General features: G+C 46.6%; 2 protein-coding genes across 2 annotated transcripts; one reads left to right on the top strand and one right to left on the bottom strand.

Moving 5' to 3' along the window:
• Positions 1 to 855: 855 nt before the first annotated feature.
• LOC143001962 (cone cGMP-specific 3',5'-cyclic phosphodiesterase subunit alpha'-like) lies at positions 856 to 22,053 on the top strand. The gene is made up of 31 exons (XM_076151842.1): positions 856 to 935; positions 1,581 to 1,793; positions 1,876 to 1,983; positions 2,760 to 2,918; positions 4,775 to 4,828; positions 5,199 to 5,337; positions 5,431 to 5,579; positions 6,034 to 6,206; positions 6,289 to 6,412; positions 6,678 to 6,749; positions 14,313 to 14,465; positions 14,974 to 15,063; positions 15,157 to 15,297; positions 15,444 to 15,518; positions 15,652 to 15,716; positions 15,914 to 15,980; positions 16,069 to 16,116; positions 16,216 to 16,365; positions 16,483 to 16,626; positions 16,933 to 16,998; positions 17,349 to 17,504; positions 17,945 to 18,052; positions 18,138 to 18,247; positions 18,340 to 18,427; positions 18,548 to 18,648; positions 18,907 to 19,014; positions 19,179 to 19,242; positions 19,509 to 19,583; positions 19,676 to 19,759; positions 20,172 to 20,325; positions 20,468 to 22,053. Exons 2-31 carry the CDS (start codon positions 1,605 to 1,607, stop codon positions 20,503 to 20,505), a joined length of 3,252 nt encoding a protein of 1,083 aa, XP_076007957.1. The 5' UTR covers positions 856 to 935; positions 1,581 to 1,604; the 3' UTR covers positions 20,506 to 22,053.
• rbp4 (retinol binding protein 4, plasma) lies at positions 8,804 to 11,001 on the bottom strand. The gene is made up of 6 exons (XM_076151841.1): positions 10,893 to 11,001; positions 10,561 to 10,666; positions 10,332 to 10,468; positions 10,142 to 10,248; positions 9,413 to 9,685; positions 8,804 to 9,315 (listed from the first exon to the last, which is right to left on the bottom strand). The coding sequence occupies exons 2-5, from the start codon at positions 10,663 to 10,665 to the stop codon at positions 9,426 to 9,428; spliced, it is 609 nt and encodes a 202-aa protein (XP_076007956.1). The 5' UTR covers position 10,666; positions 10,893 to 11,001; the 3' UTR covers positions 8,804 to 9,315; positions 9,413 to 9,425.
• Positions 22,054 to 22,513: the final 460 nt, after the last annotated feature.

Below are 22,513 nucleotides of genomic sequence, written 5' to 3'. Positions count from 1 at the left end.
TTGCCGTACGTCACCCGCGACGGTCAACAAACACTAAACTAAATTTATAGTAATATTATTGTTAATGTTATGAAAGCTATTGGCACCTTAAGAATGTGTGTGCTATGAAATAACCTCTTTGCCTGCCCCACTACAGTTGTCATTAGAACCCGGGATGCACAAAACACACTGACAGGGGCGCAGCTGTGTTGAGGAAAGGATACATTTGTTGTTACTCAGCAGGGAAGAGCTGTTGGCCAAATCGAATAATGGAAGAGGGTGAGATAACATCCAGAATCAACTATGTGTTATGTTTGCATATTGACTCTAACATTGCTCTATCTATTGGAATCTTACTTAGCATGTTTGGTTTGTACTTATCATAAATAACCCACACAAGTGCAAATGCAGATTCTGATTGAAAAACTATTTCCTGCATTGTCAAATATATTTCATATCCTCTTACACATTGTGGCTTCCAGCATGAATACTCCAAGTTGGTTAAAGTTTGTCTAGTATTTTAATTCTGATTGTGGACTTTATGATTTCCGATCCACACACGTGCACAAACCACTGTGACCTAACCAACCCTTATCCGTGCGTTCCTTTCATTTATAAACAAGACAGCCCGGCATTACGGCGTTTAAGAGCCGAGCAACAATACTGTAAACTATTTCACTATTGAATTTTATGTTATAATCTGGAATAACACCTAGTAAAAATATCCTGTGCTAACATTTCGATAAACGACCAAAAGGCGTTTATTTTCATACCGCCCCGCCTATCTGTATGTATTCCCAGACACCCCGGTATCATAATCAAACGTACCACAGCTCTGACGCGGACGTGACGCCAAAGACGCCACAATTCAAACTTCAGGAAACGGAAAGCGGCGGAAGAAGACGGTTGTTTGTCGCATATTTGACAACGAAACTCTCGTTTCTCTGCTCGTGTAAGTGTTTCGTCTTTTGAATTTAAGTGTAAATTATATGTGTGTGTAACAAAACGACTTTTAAATTAGAAATATACGCTGACTGAGTTAATTTAACGTGACAGAATCCACAGTGTACTGTAGTCGGCAGCTACTAGCTGTAAAAACGCCATTTTCTATGTTTATATCGATGCATTTGTGATATAAACCGATCATATCAAAGCTCCTAGTGCGACATGTGTAATGGAGAAATGAAAGAGTAACGACATAATACTGTCAAGTATTATATCGTTACCCTTAATACTCTTATACATACTGGAGACACACACCAACCTACTTTAGTTACTCTTTAGTTAATTTTATTATTAAGACTCAAACATGTCGCGCGTTTTTATACTTGTATCCATAACTTGTCATGTGGCGTGTTTTTGCTGTAACGTTTCTCTTTTGAATTAGAGGCGCAATTACTAATTATTTCCATGGTCAATGCGTTGATTATTTTTTCTTTTTATAGATTATTATTATTATTATCTTTGCCAGAGAATAGTAACACCTAACTTTTTAGTTGTTTTTATCGGTTCACTCCTACTAAGGTTTTATTGTTAAGATTATTTGAGCCAAACTGTGACTAACTTGAACTTGGTTCAATTGCTCGTCCTTCTCTTAATAGACAAGGCATCACAACAAAGCCACCATGACGTCTAAAGGTGCCAAGGAGACCCTCGTCTCCAAGCTGGGCTTCAGATCCAACAGTTCTGCCCCCAAGGCTGAGGCAGAGCTGGAGAGAGTCCGGAAGGAGAACGCTCACCTCCGCAAAAAGGTTGATGATCTGGCCAAACGACACCTCAGACCACCGGATTCGGACAAAAGCAAGCTGCTGGAGGTAAACGACGCCATTGTTGTTTTGTCAGTCAGGCCAGGAGAGACTTGAAGAGTCAACTTGACTGTGTCTCGTCTGCTTTCAGAGGATTCTGTCCCTGGAGACGCTGCGAGAACGGAACAATCAGCAGCTGATGGTTAAAGAGCAGGATCTGGAGAACATGAGGCAGCAGCTGTCAGCCAAAGGAGGGGAGGTGTGTGTGTATGTGTGTCTATGTGTGTCTCTAGATAAAGATGTGCACACAAAGAAATCCCATTTCTTAAAGATCAAGCTGTATGTACTGTATGTGTACACCCTTGGAAAACCTCAGCAAAGATCTATTGTAGACGCACTTCCTGTCTCCTGTGTGGTTGAGGACAGTTACCCACAGCTGGGTCTCTCAGAGTACTCTCGACTTCTTCAAAGACTTGTAGCATATTTATTCCAGGCATTGTATCACTGTATGCATCACTGCCAGGGAACAGCTGTCAGAAAGATTACAAAAAAAAAGGGCTTGAATTATTCTGAGCTACCGCAAAAACATTTTGGGGGGAAATATTATGGGAATGTCAGTGTTTGACAGTCGCTCAGACGGTATTTAGGAAAGTTTAGATAGCTAGGGCCGCCTTGGCACAGTGTGTCTGTGTGTGTATATATCATTTTTAAACGTTGTTACCCTTTATGGCCCTGCTGTTCCAGGGGTGTGGCTGTTTCCTATTGTTCTGCTGGAGAATGTTGCATAAATCCGTTTAATACAGATTTATCAAGATGCTACTGGAATGTAAGGCAACGCATGCTGGTTCAGATGCTGCTCAAATCTATTCAATCAGCTGCCATCAAGGAATCTGTGAAAGTAGAGCCGCTCACGGCACGGAATCTACGGGAAACTGCTCTGTTAATCAGGAGAAGTAGCGTCTCTGCAGAAGATGCTTTGGAGATGAAGATGGGTGCCGGTGATACTGTCATTCATTTGATTGTGTTGTGTTTAAGGTGGTGGCGACGCTTCAAACCCAGCTGGAGCATCGGAGGAGGGAGGCAGAGCAGCGGGACGGGTTGTTCCTGAGCCTGACGCAGGAGACTGAGAACCTGAAGAACAAGCTGGCCACCGTGTCCGCCCGCTGCCAGACACTGGAGACGCAGGTGGCAGCGGTGAGCCGTCTCCTCTTCTACCATCCCACTCCTGTTTCTTATATATTGCTAACATCACAGCCATATATTTTAGTGAATAATAATGAGTATTGAAATGTCAGTCTCATTATGAGCCGCAGCATGGAGAGAGACGGCTGTGAGGAAATGCAGGAGTCCTTCTCTCCACTAGGGGGCGGTGTGTGACCTCTGTTTTCCTCGGCTGCTGATATGATCTCCGGCCCAGCCTAAGGGTTTGATGGCGTGAACGCTAAAGGCGCACACACCGGTCAAACTTAAACGCTCCGAGTGTTCCTGCGGTGGCGATGTCTCACACAGCTGAAGGCCGCACGCTTCTCAGGGGCACACGTTAATTAGATACATCTGTGCAGCTCCTCTGCATTGTTGGCTGTGGTTTGTTATCAGCGAGTGCCGCTGATTGCCTGTCCGTCCCTGTGATGCTTAGAGCACAGCAGGGTGCGACCACAGAGCTGCAGTAAGACAACAGTCATCAGTATTCTCTGCGGCGCCTCTGGAGAGGCTTAGGCGGTAAAGCCGCACTTATATCATGTATAAGTAGTAGCCGGGGAACGCAGTGGCTGATTGGCCCGTGACTGACGACTGATTTGAGGGCGACACATAAGCCCGGTCTGTTTCTTTACTCTGGTGGTATCTTAACAGGATCAATGTGGTGTCACTGTTGATCCCAGGAGAGATAAAGATGGCGTTTTGGTGGGCTGCTTTGTGCAGCAGAGCGTGGTCTCAGACTATTCTGCTCTTCAGCGTGGCCTTTACCTTCAGTTGCATGATGAAAGATTGGAGTTTTAGGATGCGTTTTTGCATTCAGTGAGGTCGGTGTGTACGGAGAGATCAGAGTCCTGGTAGACATAAAATGATCTCTGATTTCTTTGACTTTGAACTCTGGCGGTGAGTGGATTTCTTAATGTGTCTTCTATGGAATGTCCCCTGATTGCTAGAAAGAGTTCGGCCCTCAGACCGATCCTCCTGCAGCCACACGGGCTCTTAGAGGGCTTAGCTTATGGCACATACGTTTAAATCCATCTGGAAAAAGTTGACGAGCTCATGATATACCTCGTCAAGTCAGACGGCTCACACATCCTTAGCAGAGAGATGATTATTTGGCGTCGCGTGCTGTGAGGGGTTTACACGGGCTTAAGCGGGATCACATGGAGGCCTCGGGGTCAGGGAGACGCAGTTATGAGATGACTCGCCGTCGTCTAGGAAACGGGCTGCTCCTCTCCAGGGCCCGATGCTGACCGAGGGAATGTTTCTTTCTGCAGTTTATTCCTCCCATAATAACATTTGATTCTTATATTGGAGGTTCTGTCGGTGCCTCGTCGCAGATAAACATTTGTTAAACAATCAATAATATAGGAGAAGCAAAGCCAAGGCAGCTGCACTCTGTCGTATTGACAGCGTGTCTGTCTCCTCACCGTCTCCTCACCGTCTCCTCACCGTCTCCTCTTCCCTTTTCCCGTGTCATTCCCCTCGCCTGCTTGACATTTTCTCCCCGTGGAAGAGCCAGCCGCTGCTCCACCGATCTTATCTATAGAATGAGTAACATAAATCACACGTGGGAGCCAATGGTCCGATGTGTCACTGCACAACGGCGACGATATTGGAAGAATCTGATCTGATAACGATTTGCTTTGACTTGAGATCTACACAGTTGTGGTATTTAAGGGGATTAGAGAGGCTGAGTGAGGAGGAGACATGAAGGAGTGAGTGAGCCTGGTGGGGACCGGGGACCCAGCTTGCTTTAAAAACATAAATACAGTCATTTCTCATTTATATTTGGTATATTTATGTGTGCATGTCAGGCTCTAACACAGTGTGCGTGTGTGTGTTTGTCTCCGCAGGCCAGTCAGGCGCCCCCTGCAGACATGGCCGTGATGCAGGATCAACTGCGAGATGTGAGTCCGTTTTTTAGAGTTGCCGTTTTCTTAATTTGTGTTGATGGCTGCTCATTATTCTGATGGCGTATCCAGGCAGGCTGCCATACGTTTCAAGCTTCCATCTCTTTCTATTACACTTCATTTCAGAAAAACTCATTTATTTCTCTCAATATCCAGGATCCAATCTGCAGGGTTCGCATTGGAAATTAAACCAATTTGCAGCTGAATTATCTTTATTTGGGAAATAGTTTATCTGGATGGATTGTTATGTATGCAGCATTAATTAACCAGAGTTCTATCTGTGCATTTAGTTTTGAGTTAATTGGCTGTAATGTCCAAACATGCCACCCTGTGTGACGCTGAGGCTGTGTGTGTGTGTCACCCCCAGGCCCTGGAGAAGAACCAGCAGTGGTTGATGTACGACCAGCAGAGAGAAGCCTTCGTCCAGTCCGTCCTCAGTCGCACGCGGGAGCTGGAGGCCCAGCTGGCTCAGACCCAGCAGCCCAAACAGGAGCTGGACTCAGACGGTCAGATGACGTTGCTCAAGCACTCACTTCCAGTATAGTCAATGTAATGAAACAGTGCGGTTGAATGTTTGCTGTTTGCGATTCAATCTTCAGCTCCCTCCACCTCAGCGGCGGCAGAGAGGAGCGGCGATCAGGTGAAGAGCCACTATGAGCAGCTGCTGTCAGGACTGCAGAAAGACCTGCAGGACCAGAAAGACTGGGCCCTCAGAAGCCAGCAGGAGCTCTTCATGCAGAGAGAAAAGGCAAACGCACAACTGAATCACTCCTTCACTCCTTCACTCCTTCACTCCTGTTTTCTTTTCCAATTCCTAACAAATCAATTTGAAAGATGTGAAATGCAGTTGTGAAGCTGTAATTAGTTTTTCTCCACTGAGGTTTGCATAAGTGTGACTATCCCAGCTGCTCCTTCATGACGTCTTAGCTCTCAGAGAGAAGGAAGAACTTCACCTGGTTGTTTCTCTTTACTCTCTGCACTAATATACTTAAACTATGTAGAGGTTCTGGTTTGGATGAACACTTGTCCTCTTTCTTGAATGCAGCTCTCCAGCCCTCATTATCTTTCTCCAACGGTCCCTGAATTCAGACTTCCCCGCGATTGATCTCCAGCTCCCTGTCGGGGGAAATGACTTGGCAGGAACTGCAAGCCGACAAAATTCAGACATTTGCATTAATTTGGTTTTTCTGCAACTCCCGTAGACAACTGAGGCCCGGGCTGAGCTGCAGTCTCAGGAGGAGGCCATGTCAGCGCTGCGGAGGAATTACGATGACAGATGCAGGGAGCTCACATCCATCCAGAGGAAATACGAGGACGCCAGCAAAGAGCTGGAGGAGACCAAGGAGCAGCTGCAGGCAGAACGAGCCGGCAACAGGTGGAATCCCATTTTTCACTCGTGCGAGATTTGTTTGGGCGTTTTGGAATGCGAGTATTAATTAATGGAGTGCTGCGTCTAGATATGTGGTGAACGAGGAGAGGAAGGTGTCCTCAGAGCGCTCAGACAGGATGAGGTTGGAACTGGACAACATGGATGTCAGACTGGAGGAGGAGAGGAAGAGATCCACCGATCTCTTACTGCAGGTCACACACACACACACACACACACACACACACACACACACACACACACACACACACACACACACACACACACACACACACACACACACACACACACACACACACACACACACACACACACACACACACACACACACACACACACACACACACACACACACACACACACACACACACACTCTCTCTCTCTCTCATCATGTCACCAGGGTGCAAACATGTGGTGATGTTGACTCACACTGTCTGCTCTCTGTTCATAACCTCACAGGTGAATCTGCTGCAAAAGTCTCTGCTCAGCCAAAATGAAGAGAAGAGGAGGCTTGTGGCTCTGGAGCAACAGGTCTCATTTATATATTATATAATATTTTGATGACAGGAAACATGTTGTCTTGACGTCTTTAAATGGATCCTCTTGATCCTCCAGCTCTCTGCCAAGGAGGACGATAAGGTGGACCGTCAGAACATGCAGCACCAGCTGCACAAGGTGCTGAAGGAGCTGCGCAAAGCTCGCGACCAGATAGCTAAACTGGAGGCCAATGTGAGTTCTGAGTAGAGGCACATTAAAGCGATGGGATGTGTTGTGTGTAGATTTAGCTTGTTGCTCCCCTTTCAAAGCTCAGGGAATCGAAGTTGTTTGTCCTCTTGCATTTCAGAAACACTCCCGTTTCTCCGAGCCCAGCTCCTATGATAGGCTGGAGTTTGAGCAGTTGAACCTGGAGAACTCTCCTGGGCTCACGTCCCCCTCCAGGATCACCAGCCTGATGGACGAGAGCTTCCTGGAATGCCCCAACTGCCACATCTCCTACCCCACCAGCCGCCACAGGGAGCTGCTGGCTCACATCGACATCTGCTTTGCCTGAGCTCCCCAGAGTACAGGTCAAAGGTCAGTTGGTGAACGTTGATCACGACAAAAGACAGTGAGCGACATTTTACAATACACACCAAACATTTTGACTCCTGACGTTTACAAGCACCAAGTCTCCATCACTGCCATCTCCAATGTGGGTTTGGATCTTTGAAGGTTTGGTTCTGTATTTTGTTTTGTTTTTTAATTGTTTTGTATTTTACTGGTATTTAACATTACTGCCACACACACCAAATAAATGGCCACCAAAGCCGCATTTGCTTTTACATGGCAAACTCCAGCCAGTCTAATCTTTACATACAAATGAGTCTGATAGAAACAAAACATAGTTGTTGTATCGCCTGCAAGTCAGCCTGCTGTGTTTCACTGTGTGTGTACTTTAGTGTGTGTGTGTGTCATCACTCCATAAAATATTCAGGTGGTTCTTTAGCCTTGGATCGGATCAAAACCCAAGGAGAATATGCCGGTAGGGAATAATAGGGAAAGCTCTGATCTGAGCCGCAGTGGAAACAGAGACTCAATCTTTTCTTGTGTTTATGCTTTAGGGTCTTCTTTTCTTTTCTTTGCACACTCGTTTTCTAAATGTGTTTTAATGAAGCTCTTAATAAATGTTCATATTGTGATACTGTGTGAGGAGGTTGGGCGTTGTTAGGTTGAATAATTAGTTGAGTGATCTTGAGTGGGCAGAATGATGAAGCTTTGATTTACTTCAGAGATCAGAAGCAGCAAGTGTTTGTGTTTTATCTTATTTATCCATTTTTTCTTGGCTTTTTTTAAATTGCAACAAGGAAGCTCAGACATTTACAAACCGATTGATATTGTTTTGCTTTTGACAATGCTGAGGTAGGAAATGTTATAACTTATAAAAAGGGAATGACGCAAATAAAGAAAAAGAAAAACTGCAAAGACGCGTGACGTTTCTGTGAGTGTGTCGTGTGTGTGTCCATGTTGGCTCACGTCCATCCATCCTGACTCCTGTAAGGCCGGGATAAGATTGCACGAGCTAATTCCTTGTTCTAAGCTATTTAAGGCAGCGGCTTAGTAAAGGTCCCTCTGGTAGGGGAAAGGGGGTTAAGGTGCCTGTATTCCTGCAGCCTTTGCAATGTGACTTAATGGACATTAGCAGGACAGACGGACGCTTGGTAACTGCTCACTTGTTCTCATACGTCTCACCCACCACGCCCTGTTTCCTCTTTCTTTATAATTTATTGTGAATCAAACGGTTCTAGTCGAGCATGACTCATCATTAGATTCCCACCAAGCATCAAAGTTGAAGTCTCTGTCGTGTCACATCACCGCTGCCATGATTTGACCCCCGAGGTCGTGTGTGTGTGTGTGTTTTCACGTCTGGCAGAGTTTGACTCATTTCAAAACCCCCCAAACATTCAAAACAAACGCAGGCCGTTGAGTGAAATTCATACCGTCTTGCTAAGCTATAACATTTATTAAAAGCTTGTCACTAAAATCAACACTTTCACTCGGTACAGCATTAAAATGAGGTATTACATGAAGGCTTTGGCAAGACAACACAATATTAATATTTTATTTCAAAGACTCAGCCACCTCTGACATGACATATTAAGTATTAAGTTTATTAACTATATCAGCTCTGGAGTAAAGTAACCCTGGTTACATGACGTGTTTGGTTCTGTAAACCTGTATTTCTGAACAGCGGCACCGTTGAATTCCGCTTAATTTGTTTCATGTAAGCTTGATTTTTTCTTATCTGGTTACTGCCTGGTGACCACAAGGGAGACCAACAAAGATAGAAGCTCCAATTAGGAAAAAAGAACGGGGATGTTGTGAAGAATGACCCCTGACCTGCATCCCCAGCCGGCTCCCAGACTCAGTGTTGATATAATAATATGACATTCAGCTGTGCATCTCTGTAGTTTATTTGTAAGGACAGTGGGCGTCTGTGTCTGTTCAGGTCGTCACGGTGCAGAGACACGAGAGATGGCACGTAAGGACATCAGTGGGAGAGCGGCAGAGGGGCGACGCTCCCAGAGGCTTAAAGAAAGAAACTTCTCCTGGCAGTAGCCTGCAGTGGAAGTAACACAAATATGCACACTGTTAACAAGCAGGATTTAAGCTTATGGTGATTTAGTTGTACTGTAATCAGTCGCTCAGTTACTCACCTGAGTGGGCAGATCAATATTCGGCAGCTGCTGTTGTGCAGGGGTTCTTGTTGCTGTCATCGCTGTGGGCAACCTGTCTGTATTTGCCCTGCAGGCAGATTTCCCGTTTCTTCTGCAGCACGTTTGCCTGGTCCTCTGCCCTCAGGCCCTCTTTGCTCCGGGAGAAGATGAAGGAGTAGCTGTCCAGGCAAGTACCGTCACTGTCCACCACTCTGCAGGCGTAGTGCACCGCATAGTTGTCGTAGTCGGTGTCAATCACCCAGTGGTCGTCATCTGGGGGCGCAGAAGGGGGGAGGAGGAGGAGGAGGAGGAGGAAGGTGGTTTAGAACTCAAGAAACAGTTTGAGAGACTGAATAGATTAGACAAGTTTAGACAGTGACAAGAAGTTTCTATCAGATCCCAGATGATCCATTTATACCTGCGTGTGTTTGCTTCTGTTTCGTACTGTTCCAATCAATACATGTTGTGTTTGAAGACACTTTGACCTCTGGCTGAGCATTTGCTTTGCTCCATTTGTCATGCAGGTTCATGTAGCCCCAAGCGTTGTGGTTGATCATTAAATTCAAACCAACAGCTTGTTTTTTTAAAGGGCAACGACCAATCATCTGGCTCGCAGTGACACACAGCGTTTTTAGTGATTGGAGAACTGAGGACAGACTGATTAGTTTAATGGCACTATCAGCCAAATAACGAGCTCAGGCCCTGTTGGCTCTGTGTAAATGTACGTACATCCAGTCTGCAGGTAGGACGCAGCTCCCCAGTACTTCAGCTTGAACTTGGCGGGGTCAGGCGTGGTCTCAAAGGTGCCGAACATGTTGGCGCACACTTGCCAGTTGCTGGACATCAAAAAGAAAGGAGCAAAATAAATGTAGGCAACCTTACAGTGGGACAAATAGAGGACAATTGAGGCGTCACTCACTTCAGAATGTTGACTCTGCCCTCAGCTGTGGCGGTCATGTTGCCCACTGCATCGACCTTGATGTTGGCCACGATGTTGTCAAGTAGGAACAAACCCTCTGGGTCCTTCTTTCCTACAGCGTACCAAACTCCTGCATACTGTGGAGGAAGAGGACATGTAAAGCTTTAACATTTACATAACAAATCAAAGTAAAAGCTAATTTTAAAAAGTGCCGCCCCTCCTGACTCACCCTGGTCTTATCAAAGTTCTGCATGACCTGGATGTTGTCCACCCGGCAGTCCTGCTGCGCCCAGCACGAGGCCAGGAGGCACGAGGCGACAACGTACAGCAGCATTCTGCATCAGCGGGAGGAAGGAGAGGAGAGAGTTTAGGAGGAGAAGATAATAGTATGCAAGAGAGAGGAATAACGAGAGGAAGAGCACAACAACATGCAGCAAAGTATGTCCTTATTAGGGTGATGAGTACTTCAAAGCTGCAATAACAAACTATCCAAAATGTTAAAACTGCACCAGAGAACTTTGTGATTTCTTGTGAGAGTGCAGCTGTGTTGTCAGCACGTACCTGGTTGTTACTTGGGCGGCTCACAGAGGTCCACTGGCTCCGGCTCAGGTTTGGGCTTTTATAGAGGCTGGGCTGTTGGGCGTTGCGTAATGACTTCAGATGACATGAGATTCTCCCCACAGCTCGCTTGTCTTCCATTGGACCAACAATTACATAACAGCACGCCCCAGTCGTATTGATTTGTGTGTTCAGCATATTTGACCACCACGAAGCCCCCCGGCCCCCTCCCTCCCTTCCTCTATCAGCTGCTGAGCTTTCTTCATCTTATGAAAACATCCAGAGAGGAACATCTGGAAAGCGATACGCATGTAGTTCAGACTTAAGTGCTTGTTTTTGTGCAAAGGATTCAAACGCAGGCGTACAAACTCAGAAGTAAACAGGCAGAGGTATCAAAGGTCAGAAGCACTCGCATTGTCTCCACCTAAGGGACGAGAGAGAGGGTAGTCGTCCTCAATCGACCATTGAGACAAGCGTCACCAGAGCGAGGAAGAGGCAGAGTTCCCTTTTCAATTTCTATAAGTTGTGTTATGGCAGCGTTCACGTGAATGCATCAACTCTTGACGTGATTGTGCTGCAGTGAGACTCTACCTCTCCTCTGTTCTACTTTGCAGAGGATGTCAAAGTTGAATCAATCAATCAATGTGTGTGTGTGTGAGAGAGAGAGGGAGGGGAGGGAGAGACAGAGACAGAGACAGAGGAGGGACTTTATCTTATCCAGGCTCCTAGACTAAAGAACCCCACATCCGACTGATGATGAAATTAGATGCAAGCTGTGAGCTAGAATCCCGTCACATGGATCCATTCTGTGCCTGTGTGCTTGTCTGAAAGGAGAGAAGACAAAGAAGAAGAAGAGGCTACCTATCTGTTAATTAACCTATGACACAAATCAACAGACACAAGCTCATCTGTGTGTTATTCTCAGGCGTTTGCTTTGAAACGCTGACAGGCAAGAAATAATGAAGCTCAGGGATCAACTGTGTACTTAATAATGAGGCTTCTTTTCACGGAGATCTGGCAAAAAGGTTAATTACCGCTTGAGTATTTGTTACTTTTCTGCCATTTTCAACCCCCCTCGCCCCTCTCCAACCCCCTCGGTCGCTCCAGCAAGAAGAGTCCAAACACATCTGCAGGTTGCGTAACCTTAAGGCACAGCTTGTCCACACGGCACCATCACTCAATCCTCAGCTGACACAACAGGCGCTGGAATGCGGCCACAGGCAGGGAGACGTTTGGTTTCACCCTCAACAAGATTTACCAAGAGATGGCTACAACGCACACACACACGTTTGTGCATGTAACATCTCAGGTACTCGTAAATTGGTGGTGGAAGTAGGGGTCAGCTCGTTTGTTGTCTGTAACCCCCAAAATACTTAAAACACCTACATACACACACTGGCACCTTCATTGAAAGGAAACAGAGTAACAACGTTGTAGTAGAGACTTGCTCACACTGACACAGGAGCTTGTTTAATTTCCCAGCAGCCTTGTTGTCCGTCCTCTTCTCCACACACACACACACACGCACACGCACGCACCTCCCTGCACCCTGCCTGTATCTCCTGCCGTCAGCCTGTTCTAATTAATTTCCCCCACTACCTCACTCACTCACTCACTGACTCACTCACACACACACACACACACACACCTATTGTGGCTCTCCTTTGATAAGCTTGTCTTAACCCCCCCCCCAGCAAAAATAGTAGGAATCTCCTTGTGTTGCCAGCGTGACAACCAGCTAACCAGACAGTTTGTTTGTGTGTGTGTGTGTGTGTGTGTTAATAATAGCCGGACATTAATGCTAACAGCTTTGTTTCAGACGTCTAAATGTGAGTGACGGGTCTGATTCCTCCGTGGTGATGGTGATGTGATTCACGCTGTGTACAGAAGCTGAACAGTCGCAGCAGCACTGTAGCACAGATGATGTTTGGGTTGTACAGAACATGGGTGATGTCGCAGTGTTGGCACACACACAAGGTCACTCCAGGTGACGCCTGCTGTTTGCACCGATTGGTTAATTACTGAGTGATGGCAGGAGCTGCTGCTGAGGAGCTCTTTAGCAAGGCACAGAGAGGGAAAAGACATTCTTTTATTGGCTTCTGAGGTGCTCTTTAGCAAGGCACCAAGGCACAGAGAGGAAAGAGACATTAATTCTCACTCAGGAATCTTTTCTATGGGTGAAAGTCATGTCTGAATGAGGTATCTCTGTTTTAATTGGGGCCCGTGTTCATCCACCACAGCCAGGCATCGAACCCGCCACCTACCGCGGCTTTTCTCGCCTTTTCCGTCGCTCGGGGAGGGCTTGCCCGATATAAAATGATCAGAGTTGGGATTTGCGGGTTAAGGGCGCTTAAAGCGAGGGTTGTAATGTCGTGACGTCACATTAATTAGTTTGATCCTTTCAGCCTCTAAGCCTCCGTGTCTGTCTGCCGGAGGACACTGTGACACCTTCAGGGTCCGCGGAGGAGAATGTCCACCTGCACGCACAGAGCCCACTGATCACCCCGAGCCCGAACACCACGAACCGGCGTGTTGTTGTTGTTTTTAATAGACATTTCGCGCAGGTGATGCTTGTGTAAAAGAGGCCCCCTTTGGATACAAAACAGTGAAAAATGGCAGATAAGGACAGTGTGGAGAAATACTTGGAGAACAACCCGCAGTTCGCCAAAGAATACTTCGATAAGAAGCTCCGTGCGGAGGCTCTGACCGCGGCGTTTTCAGCACCGGTCGACATTAAGGATGCTTCGTTCAAGGACCTCAACTCGGTCCAGGAGGCCGCCGTCGTCTTCGAGCTGGTCAAGGAGCTGCAGAAGCCCGGGAAGATGGAGGAGTCCCTTCACAAGGTGTTACAGCGGGTCTGCCTCATCACACAGGCGGACCGGGTCAGCTACTATCAGTGCCGGGCCCGCAACGGGACACCTGAGCTGTCCACCTGCCTCTTCGACGTGACGCCGACGTCCAAGTTCGAGGCCAACGCGGTGCACCCGCAGAGCGAGATCGTGTTCCCGCTGGACTTGGGCGTCGTCGGCTTCACCGCGAACTCCAAAAAGCCCCAGAACGTCCCGGATGTGTCGAAGGTAAGACGATGGGTCTCTCTGGAGCCTGAAGGCATCTTTCCATAAATGTTCACATTGATCAATGTACTGTAGATTTTTAAAATTGTAATTTTTAATATTGTATTCCAGGCAGTTTATATGTGAAGGTATTTTTAATTGAGCAGCTTAATCAAAATTATTACTTATATATTTGGGAAATGTATGTATTCCTCAAAAAATGCCACAACAGAATACTGTTCTCTACTCTGTTCATTTTCTCTCTGTAACTGACAAATATTTGAAATTGTGTAAAAGAAAATAGTGTTAAATGTAATCTAAACTTTCATTCTGGACTAAGCATCATAGTTTTCTTTCTCTTATGGTCCAGAATCCCAAATTCAATGACTTTGTGGACAAGCAGACTGGATACAAGACCAAATGCATGCTCACGTATCCTCTGGTGGCTGAGAAAGAGTGCATCGGGGTTGTCATGGTGCTGAACAGAGTTGGAGCTGATAAGTTCTCTGCGGAGGATGAAGCGGTGAGAGAGCACACACACACACTCCACTACACAAACGTTTCAGACTCTTGACACGGTGCCTCTGAATGAGTCAATCAATACAATAACTAAACTCTGGCCCAGTCTTTCCTTTATCGCGTCAGGTGATCAATGGCCTCTGCTGTTCTGAAGCTGCGTCTAAATAAAGGTTATTAATCCTGTGACTCCTGTGTCTCCTCACTCCAGCTCATGAGTGTGAGCTAATCAGAGCTGAGTGATTTGTTCCAAGCACTTTAAAGCATTTCTTTTTTCTCTCCAAAACCCTTGCACCTGCAATTCAAGATGGAAAAGGAAGAAATCCCATTATTTATATCAGGCTGACATGCAGCTCTGCAGAAATAGAGAAGCTGATGAAGTGATGTATTGAGGTTGATGTTCTCAGGTCTGACACTATGAATGAGATAACCGGCTCCTACTACTATATGCTCTATACATATGTGTGTAAAATGTGTCTTTAATCTGTTATTTATCAATCTGCTTTGGCCCTCAGTTCTTCCACAAGTACATGAACTTTGCTCAAGTCATCGCCCTGCAGCACCACACCTCCTACATGTTCAACGTGGAGTCCAGAAGAAGTCAGGTGAAGTCAACCGCCGCCACAAGAAGCCGTTCTACCTGTTGGCATTTTTCCGACCGCGAGCCGTTCAAGTAATCGATCCCATTCTTTGATTAGGTGCTGCTCTGGTCAGCCAGTAAAGTGTTTGAGGAGTTGACAGACATCGAGCGGCAGTTCCACAAAGCGTTCTACACCGTGAGGACCTACCTGCAGTGCGAACGTTACTCGGTGGGCCTGCTGGACATGACCAAAGAGAAGGTGGGTCCTGCAGAGTACATCAGGGTGCAGAGGGAGGATGGCCGTGGGCGTCGGTAGCTTCCTCTGATGTAGCCTGATGCTGTTTAGGATGTTAAACAGGCTCCTCAGGTCACATGCTGGGTATGGTTGTGCTTTCTATCCTCCAGGAATTCTATGATGAATGGCCTGTAAAATTGGGAGATGTGGAGCCATACAAGGGACCCAAGACACCGGACGGCAGGGTAACTAACTTTTCACACTCAATAATAACAACAATTTTCAATCCTTCCTCACTTTTCCTCCCACCTTGTGTTGCGTAGCGTGAGGACGATGCCCGGATCAATAATTCCTAACGGGTCTCTGATTTTCATCCAGGAAGTAATTTTTTACAAGATTATCGACTACCTCCTGGAAGGCAAAGAAGAAATCAAAGTCATACCGTGAGTAGCAGTTGTTGTTGTTGTTAGATATGAAAAGGAGTGTCAAGAACAAGGACACGCTGGTGAACAACAGAACAAATAGCGGTTTAGAAACTTCTGGGTCTCACAAAACAACAAATTCAGGAATAAAGAGTATCAGATATTTTCCTGTGTGCAAACAGTTTGAGCATTTAAGTTTCATGTGGATCTGTTTTCAGTGGTCCGCCTGCAGATCACTGGGCCCTCGTGAGCGGACTGCCCACCTACGTCGCCGAGAACGGCTTCGTAAGTTGCCACGGCGATTATGTAACAAACAGATTGATGAGAAATATGAAACAGAGAAGTGAAGTGTTTTTTGTGTGGCTGCCTGTAGATTTGCAACATGATGAACGTGGCTGCAGATGAGTACTTCACCTTCCAGGTAAAGAAAAAGCTTATTGTACAAACACACCACATATTCTCTCTGAAACGATTGGACGTGTTTAACGTTTGAGGCGACCCCCCCACCCGTGTCTTGCAGAAAGAGGCTGTGGACGAGACGGGGTTCGTCCTCAAAAATGTCTTGTCGCTACCCATTGTCAACAAGAAGGAAGAAATCGTGGGCATCGCCACTTTCTTCAACCGGAAAGACGGCAAACCGTTTGACGAGCATGACGAACAAATCACTGAAGTGAGCCAGCAGGCATTCTCTCTCTCTCTCTCTCTCTCTCTGTCTCTCTGTCTTCCTATTTCCATTATCGTGTGGGACTCCATGTTCTTATTCTGTGTTTTCCTACCTTCTCCTCAGGCCCTGACGCAGTTCCTTGGGTGGTCGGTGCTCAACTGCGACACCTACGACAGACTGAATCGCATGGAATACAGGAAGGACATCGCCCAGGAGATGCTCATGTACCAAACCAGATGCACCAATGACGAGATGCAGTCCATCCTGGTCAGTCTGTCCCAACCGGCCGCCTCTTTGCTCTGTCCGCTTCTTTTTCACGCTTTTTTCCTTTCCCGTCTCATGCCACAAATTGGCAACTCGTATTTGAGCCGATAATGCAACAGTTTCCTTGGTAACCACTTGGCCTTGTCAGGTGTATAAAGATCAAGATGACATGCTTGTTATGTTCTGCTAGCTGAATCTAATTGTAACTCCAGAGGGTTTATTTATATTCCCCTGATCAACCTTCTGCTCCGATCAGAATGTCAAAGTCATCCTAACATCTTTTTTTTTTTTTTTCCCTTTCTTAACCAGAACACCAAAGAGAAGTTTGACGCAGAGCCTGAGGATTGCGACCAGAAAGAGATGTACAAGCTGCTGGTGTGTTTCCATCACTAACTAACGTCGTTGTGCCGTCTGCCGGGTGTCATTACTCACTGACAAAGTGACTTAAACAGAAAAGACACAAACCAAAAGTGATTTATTCCATTCTGGTGTGAAAACAAATTGATTCACAGTAAGGGATTTGTGCTTAAGAGCTCAGTTCCAAAGCAAACATCCTAAGCTTGTAACAACTGTTCTGCTAAAGTGATTACAAGGATGACGTCATCATTTCCTTCATTGTTCCTGGTTCAGACGTTTCATTTTTGGATCCGTTGGTGCAGATCAAGCTTGCGATGCTTTTGATTCCTGAATCCAGTGTGTGTGTGTGTGTTTCCCTCCCCGCGCAGAGAACGACCTGTCCAAAGGCCGACAATGTTGCCGGCGAGAACCTGTACCAGTTCTCTTTCAGCGACTTCCCCTCGTCCGAGTTTGACCTCATCAAGGCCGGCATCCGCATGTTCTTCGAGCTCGGCGTGGTGGAGAAGTTCAAGGTCCCCGCAGAGGTGAGTCTTCATCGGTTGCTCCACAGTGTCCACGGCGATCCTGAGGCTAGTATCGCCTCTATAGATAGGAACGGGTCCTCCTGCAGGCCCTGGTCACAGCGTCGGGGTTACATGGGGTCGTACGGCAGAACACTGACTTCACTCGCATTTTAAATATTAAAAATATGCACAAAAAAGGAGTTTTGGCAAATCAATAATTTAGGAATCATCAACGACTATCCAGATTTGAATATCTGACTTGGGAGGGATTCAGGCTGAATCTTCGTTTTCTGTTACTGAAAGTGAATTTTAAAACACTCCTCAGCAGCAAATGAGCCTCTCGCACTGAGTTCCTTTAAAGAAGTGTGTGTGTGTATTGAAAACAGATAAAAAGCATCAATTGATCTCTCTCTCTCTCTCTCTCTCTCTCTCTCTCTCTCTCTCTCTCTCCTCCCTCACAGACCTTGACGAGGTGGATGTTCACTGTGAGGAAGGGCTACCGCTCCATCACGTACCACAACTGGAGGCACGGCTTCAACGTGGGCCACACCATGTTCTGTCTGCTGCAGGTACACACACACACACCTGCTACAACATAATATACCTACATCATGACGTCACCTTGAGAGTGAGCTGTTCCCCATTTTGCAACAGACAGGGAAGCTAAGGAGGTACTACTCTGATCTGGACGCCTTCGCCATGGTGGCCGCCGCTTTCTGCCACGACATCGACCACAGAGGGACCAACAACCTCTACCAGACAAAGCAAGTCCATCCTCCCTCTGTGTGGGTGTGTGTGTCTATGTCTCTCAGCCTCCCTCACGTCCTCTCTCTCTCTCTCTCTTCACACACCACAGGAGTGCAGCTCCTCTGGCCAAACTTCACGGCACTTCCATTATGGAGCGACACCATTTGGAGTACAGCAAGACGCTCATGGATGACGAGGTACCAGCTTCTACTGGCCTCCACAAAAGTTTGATTATATTCTACAACAGCCCCGACAACACCCACCCTTCCCCCCACACACACACACACATTCTGACCCCGCCTCATCGTCTCTTCCAGGCCCTGAACATTTTCTGCAACCTCCAGAAGCGTCAGTTTGAGAACGTGCAGCATTTGTTTGACGTCTGCATCATCGCCACCGATCTGGCCCTTTACTTCAAGTGAGTTTCATGAAATATCCTGTTCAACTGAAGCAGCCTTGGCGAACGACTCCCTCTCTGTCTAATGTCTGGTCTGAACTGGCAGACATGCAGCGACAACAGTAGATGAAACTCCCTGAATGCAGTGTTTCTCTGTTTACCTGCTGGTGTGTGTCTTCAGTCTAACACACCCAGGAGGCTCAGATAGGTCATAAGTTCATCTGTGTGTGTATCACTGCGTCTGATTGAGTGTCTTTCTCCTGCTTTGTCCTCTCACAGAAAGAGAACCATGTTCCAAAACATTGTTAACGCCACCGAGCCGATGACGGACGAAAAGGAGTCGACGGCTTATATCTCCAACAATCCGGTCAGGAAGGAGATCGTCATGTACGTATCTGAGAGGAGCCGGAGAGAGCAGTGTGTCATCATCAACCGACCTCCCATCGCTGTTTGCTTCATCAAACTGACAAGGCCATTATCTCCCCTCCCCCCTCTCTCTCTCTCTACCCATCTGTCTCTTTTGGACCGTCTCGTCTCCGTCTGTCCTCCAGGGCCATGATGATGACGGGCTGCGACTTGTCAGCCATCACCAAACCCTGGGAGGTGCAGAGCAAGGTGGGTGGCCTTCAGTCGGGTGGAGTAGAAGCTTGGCCAGAAGCACAAAAGCACAGGGAAGGAAAACAAAAACACAACCGGGACAATCTGATTTTCAACTCGTATTGATTTGATTCCGTCTGCACTCAGTCAGCTTTTGTTTATCAGATAGTTCAGCTTGAAACCACATTTTAATGCCGACCGATAAGATGTGAGCTTTATCTTTACGCCGTCTGGCTCTGACAGGACGGGGGCCGCGTTTTTTTTGTTGTTTTGTTTCTCATTAGGTGGCTCTGATGGTAGCTGCTGAGTTTTGGGAGCAGGGTGACCTGGAGAGGACGGTTTTGGACCAGCAACCCATTGTAAGGCAAAAAAGTGCACAAGCAGAAATCCCCCCAGAGTGACTCTCCCCCCTTTTCCATTCTGACACCTCTTTGCTCTCCGTCCCGCTCAGCCCATGATGGACAGGAACTGTTCCGAACAGCTACCCAAGATGCAGTGCGGTTTCATCGACTTCGTATGTGCGTTTGTGTACAAGGTAATGGAACATGAGGAGGAGTCGGGTATGAGGAGAAGTGTTGCAGCTCTGAATCCATGGTAACAGAGTTTAACACTCCTAACACGACAGGATTTATTACACCATAGCTTTGGGAGCTAAACCCTGGAACATTACGACTAAACTGGCTCCTTTGTGCAAGTTGGTGATACAGTCGGTTGAGCTTTACAAGCGTCCGTCCAAATGTGTGTTTTTTGGACGAGGCTGCAAAAACAGAATGTACAGAGATGAACCCGGTGACCCCAGGTGACCTCAGCAGGAATGTCAGCCGTTTGTCAACCGAGGTGCTGTCTGGACATGAAGCACACATACTAGATACATGCATAACTCACACACACACACACACACACACACAGGCAGATAACATGAGGTTTGTTTTCTCTTCCCCGGTCAGGAGTTCGCCAGGTTCCATAAGGAGATCCAGCCGATGTTTGACGGCCTGAACAACAACCGGTCACACTGGAACGAGCAGGCCGAGGTGTACAACGCTAAGATGAAGGCCATCGAAGACGAGAAGAAGAAACTGGAGGACAATGAGGGCGGAAGAGGTGAGCAAACTAGGACAGATGGATAGATGGATCCATGTGGGGTCGATATCAGCACCATGGTTTCAATGCCTGCTGTTCAAAATCACGCTGTGTCAACTCATCTCTTCTTCCTGTCTGTCTGTCTGTCTGTCTGTCTGTCAAGGGGGAGATGGAAAGTCAAAGACCTGCTCCATCTGCTAAGTTCTCATCTTCTCTGGTTTGGTCTAATCTAGGTCATAGTCTGTTCTGGTCACTGTTGGTCTAGTCTAGTTGGATCTGGGCTAGACTAGCCCGTCTGTTCTGGTGAGCCTCAGTCCAGTGCTGTCTCGCTCTCGTCCGGGGCTTTGGCCTCTTCAGGTCAAGTCGAGTCCACTTCAATCTAGCGTAGTAGGGTCTGGCCTGATCCGGTTCCATCCGGTCCGGTCCGGAGACCAAACTAACCAGTGTCCAGGGAAGGGAAAGATCAGAAACGTCACGAAGAAGAGAGTGTCACGGAAACAGAAGAGGTTATACTTAGATAATGTAGAGTACCAGGTGTACCTATGGGCCGTACAACACAATACACTCATCGTACTGTAGATTGCACGATGCACTTACTGTAGCTAGGGCTGTCGCACGTTAGGCAGTGAGAGTGTGTGTGTGAGAGGGACAGGAAGTAGCTTTATTTATATTGGAACCAGGGGAAGGGCTGAAATCATTTGTTTCTCCAGTAGAAGTTCAAGTAGCACATGTGACGTCCAACAATCCCATGATGACATGTTGGAACCTGAACTCAGTTATAGAGAGAAACCTATAAGGAATACTTCAAGTCTAGACGACAAAGGGACGAAGCTCAAACACCATAGGGGGCTGATGAGACGTTTAAGGGTCGGTTTATTTTAATATGCAATACATCTCTTTTTTTCGATTCTGGGTCTGAGAAACAATTTTGTACTTGAGTTGTCTCTATGGACGGGAGAGTTTGACACCAGCTTTGAAGATGTGTAGGTAAGAAGAAAATGCACAGAACTATCATCATTGAAGCATTTGGTTAATGTACTAATTTGTCTTATTTGGACTTAAATTCATGTCCAATAAAAGGGAAAAGTAAGAAGAAATGCACATCAAGTATTAATGTAAATGTTAAGGACAAGCTTCAGTAAAGTGTGCGTGTTTCACCTGTATATAGTTTATGACATAGCGGTTGTAAAATGTAAATAGAGTAAAGACATTCGAACTACAGCATAACACTAATTTAAAGGTAAAACTATCTTAGTAAATCCTGTAAACAGATTTAGTTTGATTTCACCTTTGGAGCTCCACTTGGCTTTACACTGGAGGAAGCGCTGTAATGTTGACGCAACGCCCTTCAAAGTGACAAACTGTGGGCTCTCCACTTCCTGTTATGCAATGTGTCACCTCCTCTAATCAATGAGGGCATCAATCAATCAATCAGAGGCTCTAATCCAATAAGAATTTCGAAGAACTGCTCCTCGTAGCTGATATCACTGGAGACTAAACGGTAAAAAACTTTCACTTTACCCTTTTACCATGGAGCTCACAGACGGCAGAGAAGCCTCATGTTTGTGTGTATCTATAGTGTGTGTGTGCGTGTGTGTGTGTATATAAGAATGGTCACAATTCCAGTTGGCGCAGGCAGAGAGACGTATGGAGCATCACAGTCTGTTACTCCAACTCTAGAATAGCTGATTTGACATGACATGACTCTTACTGTATGTGTGTTTCATGAGATGTAATATGTGTAAAAAAAATAAAGACATTTACGGAGGTTTAAGCCAAATGAATGTGGTGGTGAATAGAATAAAGAGAATCACAGAATGGTAGATACGTCAGGCATGTGAAGGAGCTGCTGCTTATTAGAACATCTGAGACTCTTGGTTCCAGCGATAGCAGTCACTCAAAGGTTAGAGATTGAACTCGAGAACCCCTCAGGCTTAGGCAGTGACGGCGCTCATTCTTATTCAGTCATATCGTGCAAAGGTCTCACAGGCTCCCAAAGCTGGGATGAGCCTCCGGGGAAAGCCGATCAGTGGATTGGTTCTGATCCCTCCCTGATACAATGTTGTCTGGCGATGTATTGTCGACCAATCCCGTGTCGCGGCGTCTGCACATACTGAACACGGAGATACCTGGAGAGGAGGGCGTGATGTTTTCATTCACAAAACATAGATGATTGGAGGAAACAAGGCAACACTGCTATTCCTGCTAA

Source organism: Genypterus blacodes, unplaced genomic scaffold, assembly GCF_046128005.1.
Source record: "Genypterus blacodes isolate CSIRO-AG114 ecotype Tasmania unplaced genomic scaffold, CSIRO-AGI_Gbla_v1 ptg000055l_1, whole genome shotgun sequence".
NCBI lineage: Eukaryota > Metazoa > Chordata > Actinopteri > Ophidiiformes > Ophidiidae > Genypterus > Genypterus blacodes.
Note: the sequence above shows the minus strand (reverse complement) of the source record. Positions and strands in the feature narration are given on the sequence as shown.

What these genes read in the sequence shown, in the direction of transcription:
- rbp4 (XM_076151841.1), bottom strand. Translation starts at nt 10,665, where the DNA reads ATGCTGCTGTACGTTGTCGCCTCGTGCCTCCTGGCCTCGTGCTGGGCG. An exon ending in GGCAGAGTCAACATTCTGAA is followed by an intron (nt 10,249 to 10,331) that starts GTGAGTGACGCC and finishes TTTGATGTCCAG; the next exon opens with CAACTGGCAAGTGTGCGCCA. An exon ending in GTCCTACCTGCAGACTGGAT is followed by an intron (nt 9,686 to 10,141) that starts GTACGTACATTT and finishes CTGCGCCCCCAG; the next exon opens with ATGACGACCACTGGGTGATT.
- LOC143001962 (XM_076151842.1), top strand. Translation starts at nt 1,605, where the DNA reads ATGACGTCTAAAGGTGCCAAGGAGACCCTCGTCTCCAAGCTGGGCTTC. An exon ending in CCAAGACACCGGACGGCAGG is followed by an intron (nt 15,519 to 15,651) that starts GTAACTAACTTT and finishes ATTTTCATCCAG; the next exon opens with GAAGTAATTTTTTACAAGAT. An exon ending in AGTTCAAGGTCCCCGCAGAG is followed by an intron (nt 17,505 to 17,944) that starts GTGAGTCTTCAT and finishes CCTCCCTCACAG; the next exon opens with ACCTTGACGAGGTGGATGTT.